The sequence below is a fragment of the Mytilus trossulus genome, unplaced genomic scaffold, assembly GCF_036588685.1.
Source record: "Mytilus trossulus isolate FHL-02 unplaced genomic scaffold, PNRI_Mtr1.1.1.hap1 h1tg000247l__unscaffolded, whole genome shotgun sequence".
In the NCBI taxonomy this organism is placed as follows: domain Eukaryota; kingdom Metazoa; phylum Mollusca; class Bivalvia; order Mytilida; family Mytilidae; genus Mytilus; species Mytilus trossulus.
In genome coordinates, this window is record NW_026963318.1 from 445,176 (window position 1) to 458,900 (window position 13,725).

The following is a 13,725-nucleotide window of genomic DNA, read 5'->3' on the forward strand; positions in this document are numbered from 1 at the left end:
TTTACTTTAGTCTTAATATTTGAGGTCAATGTTATTATGTTAGGGGTCAATATTATATCTCATTTTAGTTGTTGACGTTTTGTTTTATGAAAGACACTTGAAAACTACTTTTAATACATTTGATACTTTTGATATTTCGTAGTTCCGTTGACTCGATACACACATTGATGACAGCAAATGTTATTTTGAAATATACTTTTATGTCAAAGATTAAGTAGGGATAATTTGCTTACATTTAGTTATTACATCACTAATTCACACTTAATAGGCAGTTATATAGGTATCTTAAGATTTTTTATATGTAAAAACAATTAATTAATGTTTGTTGATTTATATACTAAGGATGGTAACTAAAATATTTTTATATAATCTACATGTTTTAGATAACATTAGCACAGCTTGTTTAGAACAACACAAGGTGAATTAGTAAACATTTTTATAAATTATAATCTTTTTTTCTATTTCTTATACTGTAAGAAGATGTCTATCACATGAATTCAGAGGGTTAATAAGGCGAAAGGATTATGTCACTAGAAAATGTTGGTGAAATTAAGTTCATGTGGTTTGTTCTTGTTTTAAGTCTTCTTAGAAGCATTGTCATTTTCTAAAGAACTTCTAATTGTAGCTTCCTGTAATTTAATATTATATAGCTTCAATTGAGAATTCATGGTATACTGTGTGATGCATTTTTACATCCAGCGCTCATCATCTTCCGGTTTACTGAATACTAATAGTGGGTGTATCATTTGGGAAAAATATTACACTTGCAGTTCTTCTTTTTGAACCATATTAGTAGCTTGTTTATTTAATTTATCATTACAATGAAGATAAGGTATATGGTGTATAGATTCATGACACAGTTACACTCATGAGGGGGGATAGGACCTTTATCGGGACTTCGGGATCTGGTGTTTTTAAGCTCGGGATTGATCCTTATGGGATCCGGGAATTCTTTTTTCGAGTTTCAGGACCTCTGGAATTCAGGTTTTTGAAGCCCAGGATTTCGGGATTTAGTGATTTTGAGCTCAGGATTTCGGGATCAGGACCCATCCTACCCTCCCTCACTCATACAGACATTTTGACAAAACAAAAGTGTTTTTAATACTTATCTTCATTTCAAATCACAATGAGGCTATGGTCATATGACAGTATGAATGTCGCAGCTTATTATTATACACATAAAACACTGTCCTTTTCATCCATTTGAAATAGCTGATAGAGTTTAAGTGCACTAAGTTATGAGCCTCTAGTTGAGTTTACTTTATATGACATTTTGCAAGAGTTATCTCCCCTCTTAAAAGCACTTTAAAAACGTCCGTCCGTTCGTTCGTCCCACTGCAGGTTAAAGTTTTTGGTCAAGGTAGTTTTTGATGAAGATAAAGTCACATCTACTTGAAACTTAGTTCACATGTTCCTTATGATATGATCTTTCTAATTTTAATTCCAAATTAAAGTTTTGATCCAAATTTCATGGTCCACTGAACATGGAAAATTATAGTGTGAGTGGGGCATCCGTGTACTATGGACACATTCTTGTTTCATCAGTAATTGAATGTGTGATAACTGTCTTATCTGAAATTGGTGCTACATGTTAATGACCTGATCAAATTAAATTAATTTTATCATAATATAATTGTATACTCTCTTTATCAAATGTCAGTTATCACACATAAAAAGGATACATGTCCAAGGTTAGTTTTTGTCCAGTTTGTGAAAAGAAAATACCAAATATCAAGTCCGACATCAAATGACTACACCACCCAGAATAACAGAGATGTCAAATTACTTCACATTTGGCAATTTATAAATTAAATTCTCTGGATGAAAAATAGGCACATTTAGTTAACAAGGGCTTGAAAATGCATTGCAAACCTCACCCATAGGAGAAAATATAAATTCTAACATGATGTCCTAATTATTATGCTTTGTAAACAAAGTTGTGTTTTAATGAGCACAAAATATGTTTGACACATGCGCACAAACTTACTGCTTAATTTAACGTTATTTCCATCGTTATACTTAAAAATATATTCATTAAGGTAGCTAAACTTTTATAATATATTTTTATGAAACAACAAATATTTATCTTGCTCGTAGTTTTTAAACTTATCAAAAATGAATAGCAATGCAGAGGAGGAAATGGGAACAGCCAAAACATTTTACCGTAATTTCGTACGCTTCAACCTATAAAAATACTGTATTTGTCCTATTAAAATCGAAATAATTCATGAAGGAATTATCTCTTAACTAGAACCTAGAACATTCACTATCCAACTCAGATGCTCAGAAGGTTAGTTTAGTCCAAAAAGGGTATTTTTCTTTGACATTGACATGATATAATCCTTAATATATGCATGTAATATGTTTGTCTACTGTATTTAACTTGCACCTTTCAATCAACCATTGTTCAGTGAAAAGGAGGAAGATTATTTCAGGTGAACGCAAATGAGCTGAAAGAAACACTGTTGCTGGCATTATCCTGACAAGAATACAAGATGTCTTGCAAAATGACCTCCATTGAAAGAGGTATAAACCATTACCGCTAAGAGAACAAAAGTGAGGTGACAAAATTACCTTTAATTATATAGGGCCAGACATTATTATGATATAGCTAGGAGAATGCAAATGAGCTGACATGCGTCTATAAACACTGTTGATGACAAATCTGACAGGAATACAAGATGTCTGGCAAAACAACAGTAATAGAAAGGGATGCAGACCATTACTACTAGAGGAACACAGCTGACATAAACAGGGTTGCTGGCATTATACTGTCAAGCATTCAAGATGTCTGGCAAAACAACATTAATAGAAAGAGATGCAGATCATTACAACTAGAGGAACACAGCTGACATAAACAAGGTTGCTGGCATTATACTGTCAAGCATGCAAGATGTCTGGCAAATTGACCGTCAGCAAAGGAGGGAAAGACCATTACAGCTAAGAGAAAAAAAGTGAGCTGACAAAAACACTTCTGATGACAATTATAACTGGTAGAGATACAAAATACCAGGTAAAATTATCTTCAGTGATAGAAGAGCATACCATTCATAAGGGGGAATATGTGTGAGCTAACATAAACACTGCTACTGACAAAACTTGCAGAAAACATTATATTTGGTAAAATTACCTTCTGTGAAAGAAGAGCAGACCATTCATAATGGGACATATGTGTGAGCTGACATAAACACTGCTGCTAACAAATTACTTGCAGAAAACATAATATTTGGTAATAAACAACTAGGAGAATGCAGATTATCTGACATTAGATTAATATCATAAAGATTGCTGCTGACACTACCAGTTACTGACAGAAATACAAGATATCAGATGGCTCGCACTACAGTCAAGTTTGATATATTATCTGGCTCGCACTACTGTCAACTTTAAAATTTTATCTGGCTCGCACTGCTGTCAACTTTAAATTTTATCTGGCTCGCACTACACTCAACTTTAAATTTCATTTGGCTTGAACTGCTGTCAAATTTGAAATTTTATCTGGCTCGCACTACTGTCAACCCTAAAATTTCAGAAAAGCAGAAATTTTAAATTTTATCGTATTGTTATGATATACATGTAGTACATGTAATCAGATGCTTCATGTGAACCTAAAAACCTATAAAATATTTGCTTGAATCTGAGCATTTCATTATTATTTTGAAATTTAAAATCACAAATTTTTCAGTAAGATTAAGATATTATAACATTGTTGTGATATATGTGTTAATATAAACTTTGCACAGTATGATAGATAGTTTATCTTAGTTTGGTACAAGTATGACCCAGGAGTGTACTGGCATAAACAATCGGTATCAACATGTGACACCTTTCCAATGCGTATATTTTTAATTATTATGAATTTCAACACCTGTAATTAGTGTGACTATCATCTGTGTACAAATGTATACATTACAGTGAAACCTATATATAAAGGTCATCCTCTGGACCAGATGAAACTGACCCTCATTACCTCATATAAGAGATGACCTTTAAAATGAGCGGTAGAATGCATAGGTATTGCTAATAAGTAGGCCAAGAGGAGGATGACCCACAAAAAGAGATTTACACTTAATAAAGGTGACCTTAATAGCAGGTTTGACTGTATATAAATGTTCTTGTCAGATATTTTATGTGTTCCGTTTATATTGTCATATATTTGGTGTTCCTATTTCCTGGTTTATATCCTGTTCCTTCAGGTTCTGTTGTGACCCTGTCAAGTTAGTGTTGTTGATGATGTTAGAATTCATGTCATTTATTAATTTGACATTACACTGTGTATGTATGCACGTATGCTTCCAGCTACTAGGCCAGCTTGACATGCTTGAAGGTCTTACTTTATCAGCTGCAAATAAGTTCCTGCAATCTTGTACTTTTTGTGACAACTCTGAAAATTGATTCAAGGGATGAACTTGTCAACATATTTTTGTTCCACCTAACAGAAGTTCCAATGGAAACTCTGTTTAAAAACATTATCATAATATGTATTCCTGTTGGAACAAATATTCTATACCATTTATTCTGTTAGGAACATATACTGTAATATTTATTCCTGTGGAAATAATATTCCAGAATATTTTTTTCCTTTTGGAACTTATATTATAAAGGAACTTCTATTCTGTGACACCTTCACTTTTAAATTAAACTTAAATCTGCCTACATTATTTGGGAAAAAAATGAATGATAGCTGATGTTGAACTTTAAAGAATTTACTATTCCTTTTGGTTCAAATGGTAATTGATATGCAATTCAAAAAGCAGTATTACACCACAGCTTATATTGTACCATCTAACCTGAGTCATTCAATACATTCAAGAACAGGACCAAAACCTTTTGTCAATATAATATCTGTTTGCATAATTATAAGCAACTTCCACTTACGATTGCTGAAATCTACCATTTTAAGTTTTGGGTTTGTATAAAATAGCATACTTTTTGCTGAAGTCAATTAGTTTCTTCAAGAGAAAGCACACTAATTTGAAAAGACTTTTTGTAAAAGGACCATACTCATTGTCTTCTGCAAAGCCAGTAAGATTCCAAAATGGACACTCAGAATTGTCTTGTTGATGTTGTTCCATCTTTTTTATCAATCAGTCTTTTGTTGTAAATATAACTAGTCATCTGGTCATGCCAAATGTAAGCTAAGAATAGTCTTAAATCATCACTATTACTAAATTAAAAACAATTAGATTGATTTATATACCTGGTTTCCGATGGCATACAGTACAAGGTTTACTGTCTAGGACAAGGAATTTATGTAATATTGTATGTATATTATGGATGTACATCTTGTTAGTAATGTTATTTGTATTACATAGTCTGAACGTGCTCATCTTTTAGTCTAACAAGGTTATCGTCTTATTCAATTCAATAACAACAATCCTCAAGAGTTTTTCAGAAATACTCAATTATGACTTAATGGCTAATGTTGTAGTCAAGATGCAATAGTCTAGTTATAATAGCCCAAAACTGGTGCTAAAAAGTGGCATTAAAACACAAAAAAAAAACAATATAAAAAAATCTAATTATAGTACAATATGACAGTTACTAGTATATAGCTTTAGTCTACTTACAGCAATAGACTTGTTATATTGCAATAGTCTAGTTATATAGCAATAGTCTAGTTATTTTGCAATGCAATAGTCTAGTTATTTTGCAATGCAATAGTCTAGTTATTTTGCAATGCAATAGTCTAGTTATTTTGCAATGCAATAGTCTAGTTTAATAGCAATAGTCTAGTTATATAGCAATAGTCTAGTTATATAGCAATAGTCTAGTTCCATTGCTATAGTCTAGATACATTGCAATAGTTTGGATACATTGCAATAATCTGGATACATTGCAATAGTTTGGATACATTGCAATAGTCTGGATACATTGCAATAGCCTAGTTACATTGCAACAGCCTTAAGTTACATTGCAAAAGTCAAATACATTGCAATAATCTAGTTACATTGCAATAGTCTGGATACATTGCAATAGCCTAGTTACATTGCAATTGTATATTTACATTGCAATGACTTAGTTATACAATGTATTGCAACTTGACAATAGTCTAGTTATATTGCAATAGTCTGTTTTTATTCACCAGACTTACTCTTAATTCAAACCATGGTTTCTTCCCTTCTTTTATTTCTTTGTTCAATTTCAATCACAAAGCTGTGTAACTTGGAACTCAACGTGTGTATAAGACATTATCTGGACATTTCACCTTGGATGTCTTTGATAATGCGTATTGTCTGGATTCTGTCTAACTAATGTATGCACTCAAAATTTCATTTCATATTTGCATGTGTAATTCTAATAAAGTATCAATAACTTTGTACTTTTATTTTCTAATTTCAGGTAGAAATCTGGGTTATGACAATGTTAGTGATTATTTGGACATAGATTTACTAGATCAGTATTTACAGAATGAAAAAACGTAAGTCTGAGATTAAATTTCAAATTCGTTACACAAATTCAAATTCGTGTTCAAATTTTGAGACCATTGTGGATATGCTTGAATGCGGCCCCAGTGTAAACTGTGATAGAAATGAGTGGCTTATACCCATTAGCTGGCAACCCTCTCCAAATGACACATATGGTCCCCTCCATATTTCTGCTATACCACAACCTGAATGGTGTTGACACTTGCAATTCATTGTTCATGTGTTGTTATGAAAATATGACAGCAAGAAAGCCCTTCTCTGAGGAAAAATTGTACTAATGGGAAAAATTTATACAAAATTTAGAAAGTCAATTTCACATTTTTCAACAAAGAAAATACATTATTTTGCCTTGTGCCTCCTAGTTGGAAATGAAATATTGAGTTGAACTGGTCACCTTGACATTGAGGAAGAAAAAAATTATCCTAAATTTTAAATTATATTTCTGGTGTTCAAATTTTACCCTGTTTCAAAAGACAGGATATGATATTACTGAATTTAAACATATATAAAGTGGGAATACTTGGTCTGTTAATGCTATTCTGGTGTAATTATATTACATAATTTTGGAACACCAAATGTTTTGCTTCTGTTATCTTTAAGAGGGTCACAGTCTTCTTAAAAGTTAACATGGTTAAGGATACTATCATATTCCATAAATGTATACTAAAGTATTAACCATCTTTTAAATGTTTAAAATAGGTGAGGTTTAAATTTGATATTTCCTTGAACGTTTAAGTTGCTGTTATTAAAAATAGACTTTCGTAAAAACTTCTATAAAACTTGAAAAATACCAATTTGCCAGTTACGAGTCGATAAGAGGTTCAAAGTTTAGTACAAAATATTTTTAATTCTTGTTCTTTTTTATGTAATTTTGTTTTGATTTCAAAAATTGAATGACTGAGTCATATTATTAAGAATGTTCAATCAAAATGTTGATTTAAGATGTGAATGATTTAAATATTTTATGTCAATATTATGATGGTGTGTCAGACAACTTAAAACAAATGAATGAACAATGTTTAAATAAATATTAAATCAATTATCCGTTTTAAACCATGTAATTTAGAATATTGATTTGGCTTCTATAATGAAGGTGATTTATACAAACATTTTGGTAAAAAGATATAACACTTATGTAAAGGTGCTATTCCTTTATGGTACTTATGGCTTGGGTAGGGAATTAACCCCTCTGGCGTGGAGGATGGGTCAGGAATGTACAAAGAGCTTAAATTTACTGAAAATAAACAAATGATGGTCACTTCCTTTTTGTATACCTCTTTTTAGAGATGTCCCCTGTTATTTATTTAAATCAAAAACTTTCTAAAAGATTTTTGTGCTATGAGAACCCTAATGAAACATAATACAACCTGTTTTCTATTAAGTTTATGAACTACAAGATAAGAATCATTACAGGAATTAAAAACAATAAGAGAACTAAACAGACACAATTAAAAGGTTAAAGCCAAATCTTATTGTAAGTCAAAAGGAAAAACAAACAATGCAATGCATTTGCATAAAGAAAAACAATGAAAAAACAAACAACAATTACAACACTTTACATAGAAAACTAAAAAATATTAAGCAACATGAACCCTATCGTGAAAATTGGGGTGAACTAAGTAATGCTTTAAAAGGGTGAGCCCAAGCTAAAGTATAAAATGAACTGATGCAGGACATTGATAAGTGTGGTTTATTGTGAAGAAAGCAGCCATTCCCAAGGTAACTGGACACTGGGTAAAGGGCAGTACACATTGGTTTAGTCCAGTAACATTTTTAAGTCATATGCATTAATGTTGGACCAAATGACCAGTAAACATTTTGAATTTGTCGGAATCATATGTGTAATTGTCTGTAATAAATATCTGGTCCAATGAAGATAGATAGTTTATTGGACCATTGTGGACAAATTTCTCAAAGCCTTAGGAACCACTGAGAAAGTAGTAGTTAGGGAAGCAGAGATGAGATCAAAATTAAAAAAAATAAATTCATATCCAACCTCAGTTTTACTGGTTCTAGACTAGTATTGAGCAACCCTTGTATCTCGCAACCTGGAACCAGTATTTTAGGCAAGACCTGGTTATCTGTATGTCTGCTAATTTCCTTTCAGGAGACTATATTCTGATCATTTACAATTTGTAAACAGGATGCATATATCTTTGATGAATTTGATTATAATGTAAATTACTATACATGCCTTATGCAGCCATAGACAATTGTATCTGTCTGGCAATTAATGTTGGAGCTCTTCATGCATAAAAATGAGCTAATCATATAACGTAATTAATGATTGATTAAAATACCTTACAGGTACATCTTATATCTATCAAATTATAATTGGCTTGCATCCAGACTGGGACTGCATCCAAGGTTTATAATTAAAAAAAGATCTCGGTCTGACAGGCATATATCTCTAGTTCATTATCCTTGTAAACTGCAGGTACCCTTTGGTTATTTACATATATACATTGAACAAACAGACATGTGTCTTCAGGAATCCGATGACTGGACATTTTAGAAAATAGGGATTAAAACGAATTTAGGATTGAAAAGATGTTTTTAATTTTTTTAATTTGATAAACATCTACTAGTATAGGATGTGAAGATACGAAGTAGCAAAAACATTGTATCAAAGCTTTGAACAAGAAATTATGTGAATCTGGAAAGGCATTTGAATTCTAAAAAATTGATTAAAAATTTAACATGCAGTCTACAACCCATCTAATGGAGGGTTAATGCATCTGGCTTAGGTAAGGTTAAGGGTACTTTCACTGATATTTCAGTATGAACTAACTAACCCTTCATTGAATTAGTTTACATACATACATTTTTTTTTCTCCAGAATTTAAAATAATTTTTGGTTTTTGGTAGGGTTTTTTTTATGGTTAGGAACCACCAATATGCATCATTATGTAAGAATTTCCTAATTTATGAATATTCAAAACTTGTTAGTAAGACAGGACACTATAGTTCTATTTTATTTTTGAGTGGCTTGGTCGCCAAACTGAAATGACTGTGTAATTTTAGGAGGACATTAGATACAAATAGACACGAGGGGTTACAAAGTTTGTGATAGTTAGGACTTGGATCCAATGACATTTTTATGATAGTATACTCATACATTACAAGTTAGCGACAGACAACAGTATACCATCATATACTTATATATGTAGATGAGTAATTTTGCATATCATTATATAGAGTGATAGACTGTTATATAGTCTTTGGAAACTGTTCACAGTAATATTAAAAAAATATTGTATGATTCAGTGATTGCCAATGTGACAACTTATCTACCAGAGACCAAATGATGTTTTCTTTCTGTTTGTTTTATAATTTTATCATAAGATTCAAAGATGTGGTGACATTTTTTGCATTTTGATTTACATATTAAAATTAGTGCCAAAATTTGGTTGTCCTTTATGGGCTTAGTTGTTTTAATCAGTTGTTGGTCTGTATATATATGTCGTGTACAAGTTGCGATTTTGTACAGGTTATAACATGTACAAAAATATTGTACATGTTATAACTTGTATGATGCAAAAATACAAGTTATAACATGTACAAAAGTACCCCATACATGATATAACCTGTACAAAATATTGCTTAAAAATGGTTTTAACTTGTACAAAAGTTAAAATAAATCTTAAAGAAGTAAAATATACATTTAAATTCACCAATGCATAAAGAACAACAATAAATAGGCCAGAACGTGTCTTTTTCTGTTAAGGACAATGATCACAAAGTTTCAGAAATATATGTTTCATGAATAATGTTGGCAAAATGTGTTTTCATGTAATTGTATGTTTTATGCAGTCCATCATGGTTGAAATAAGTGTGAAACTATTTATTAGAAGCTTGCATTCCTCAATGACAATTACATTAGATACTAGTTTCTAAATCCTTCCAACAAATTTAAGATCGATTCGTTATAATTTTGGGAAATACTCCCCCCTCTCATGTTTATAACATGCAAAGACTAAAACAATGTCGTATATGCTTACTCTGTAAAAGCAAGAGAGAGCTGAAATAGTTTTCATTGGACCAGGCTTCATTATCAATATCTTTGGATCTATTCTTCAACGTTGTTGGCCTTCAGCATGACTTATGTAAATTTATAACTCACTTTTTGTTTATAAACTATAATATCATTGCATGAGGCGAATGTCATTTTGATGTTTTAAATATATATCATTTACTTTGAAAGCATTTATTGGTAGTCACTTTAAAAGTCAATAAAACCGTATATTTACCTCATCAACAGACAGTAATTCTATATCATTCTTAAAGACTACTTTGTACTTTTGAGATCAACACTGACTGATTCAATATTCATAGGGAGAATAATTTAACGGCTGATTTAAGTAGCGGTAACAGGAAAGACATGTACCTCCTGTACTCAGATTCGATTTAGTTTGTAGATAATATGTTACATACAATGATATAGAAGCTACGATTTTTCGTTAAAGTAATATTAACATTCTTAAAAAGTACCGTTTGCAGATATCAAGCCGATCAGAAAATCGCAAAAAAATCATTTGAATTGTGATTTTCTGACACTGTACGCAGACAAATACCCCCAAAATGGGTCTTAAATGCAGTATAATCTTATCAAAATAGATGCAAGGTGTGTTTATTATTAATGTTCTGAATCACAAATCGACAAGCTTTCTTTAAACCATTACAACTGAAATTTCCATTAGAAATAAAAAAAAAGTTAGCATGGGTGTACTGAAAATTCAAGATTTATTGAAAACGACCCATATATCTTAGGACATGTCTTATGATCCTCTTATGCCTATCTATGGACTTAACTTTATTTGATGAATTATAATTGTGAGTGTCCACTTTGAAGGCAATAGTAAAATACTTTCATTCTAGTTGACACTAAAAGACATAAGAGGATATCCAGGATAGATGTGTCTACAAATTAAATTGAAAATTGAAATTGGGTATGTGTCTAACGACAACAACCCGCAAATGGAGCAGACAACATCCAAAGACTACAAATAAATGCTTTCAAAGTAAATGATATATATTTAAAACATCAAAATGACATTCGCCTCATGCAATGATATTATAGTTTAAAAACAAAAAGTGACATAAATCATGCTGAAGGCCAAAAATGTTGAAGAATATATCCAAAGATATTGATATAAAGATATATTAGTCTTATTTATTGTTGTTCTTTATGCATTGGTGAATTTAAATGTATATTTTACTTCTTTAAGATTTATTTTAAATTTTGTACAAGTTAAAACCATTTTTAAGCAATATTTTGTACAGGTTATAACATGTATGGGGTACTTTTGTACATGTTATAACTTGTATTTTTGCATCATGCAAGTTATAACATGTACAATATTTTTGTACATGTTATAACCTGTACAAAATCGCAACTTGTACACGACATATATACTGTTGTCATTTTGTAATTGTTTCATTTATTGATTGTTTAAACTAAAATTTAAAGCCAACCTCACTGATTTTAAGTTTTTTGAGAATAAGGTAATTTATTAATAATGAAATAAAAATGTAACTGGGACTTGTCTACCAAGAATGATTGCAATAATACATTGATTTTTTATTAGTTATTCAGAGGATAAAAAATTAATATATTTACAATCAAATTGTCCTGGAAAAGCTGTAATATTTGTTACTGACAGCAACTTATTGTCATATTGCAGAGCTCTGATGTTTGCATGATCCATTCCAGTGTATCAGCTGTAGGTTACTGTTAAAGCAAGGAGGGTTTAAGTTCGCATTAAGGTTATTGAGTTTCTTTTACATAGTGATTTGTTAACATTCTGACAAACTCAATTTTACGTCTGAATTAAGATATCTTAGAGTTCTTTCATATTCAAATAAGTGTAGTTTGGGTTTCCATGATTTTCTGCTACAGCTTTGTTGATGTTTTGTTGGGTTTCATTCTACATTTCTCCTCTGGGTTTGCTTTCAGACTCGTTATTCCATTACAAAAAAACATGTAAAAATGTAATACAATATTCCATTTTTTTTTTAACTTTTCATAGTTTAGAAAAAAGTATGAAAAGGTTACAATTGAAAAACAAATAGTAATATAAAGGATTAAGCATCTACTTTTGGGGTTTGGGCTGAATAAAGTTATAAATTTGTTCACAGCATAATGATATAAAGGTTATATTTCAGTGCAGGTGCAGTGATATATGTGAATGATTTGTCAAATGTCGGAATGAAGTTGAGACAAACTTGATGGGTTGGCATTTACATAAAGTATGATATAAATTTTGAACCCCCTTTAGAAAACTGGTGGGAATAAGACTGCCCCTGTTACAACTTGCATTTGACAGCTGAAAAAGATAATTATTTTCTCATTTTCAATGTGTGTTCAAAATCCAGGATAAAAGGGGGGTCAAACCATGTCCCCATTCTAAAGCATTGATTATCCAAAAAAGGGGGGTAAAAACCCACAGAACCCTGAACCCCTGGATCTCCACTGGGTTTGAGGATATTATATGAATTTATGGGTATTTATACTGGGATTTTTCTGCTGTTTATTTACTAAGATTAGATAATCATTAATTTCTTTCAACAACAAAAAAGTGACTTCACTAATACATCTAGTTCTATCTATAGTGTTATACCCAGTATGTTTTTGGTCTTCATAGTTTCATTAGACTATAAAAAGTGTCCATTAATAAGTAACAGCTGTTTTATTATGTGTTAACTTGCCAGTGATGGATTTACTGTCGTTTTATAGGGGATTTTTATACTAGTAAATGTAATAAATGCAACAAGATGAGCATTTGTTATGTCACTTCATTAAAAATGTATCCGTTTTAATTTGTTGTCAATGTTGATAAAAATAAAATTACAAGGTAAATCTAGAGAGTGATAAATTTATTACCGTTATTTAGTGACAAAGTATTAAGATTTACATGTTTTACCTTCAAAATCTCTATAAAAGCTTAAATATCAGACTTTTCAATGTTACCAATGGTGGGATCTTATTTGTTTTTAGAAAAACCGTGACCACTTTATAACAAGTGGACGTATGATTACGATTATGACTTCTTACCGATTGTTTTGATGTTGAATAGTTCAGTAGAGTTTAAGTGTAGTTTGATAGTTGTTTAATGTGGTAACCATGATTTATTGGAGAGGACATATAAATCATTTGGTATATTATTATACCTGGTCTAATATTGGAGACAAAAAAAAAACTAGTCCTAGATCAAAGTCCAACTGACTCGCAATTTTTCATTTGAGAAATTGACAATGAAAAATTGAATATTATTGATTTAAATTCATATAGTTATGA

The 13,725-nt window shown here is 30.9% G+C and overlaps 1 protein-coding gene across 4 annotated transcripts in view; it reads left to right on the forward strand.

Annotated features, from left to right (window-relative positions):
• Positions 1-13,725, forward strand: part of LOC134701645 (myelin regulatory factor-like) — a 95,488-nt gene that overhangs the window by 12,499 nt on the left and 69,264 nt on the right. For all 4 annotated transcript variants that reach the window (XM_063562779.1, XM_063562780.1, XM_063562781.1 and 1 more), the window contains exon 2: positions 6,343-6,421. In XM_063562779.1, coding sequence (XP_063418849.1) covers positions 6,343-6,421 — 79 coding nt within the window. The remainder of the gene's footprint in view (positions 1-6,342; positions 6,422-13,725) is intronic.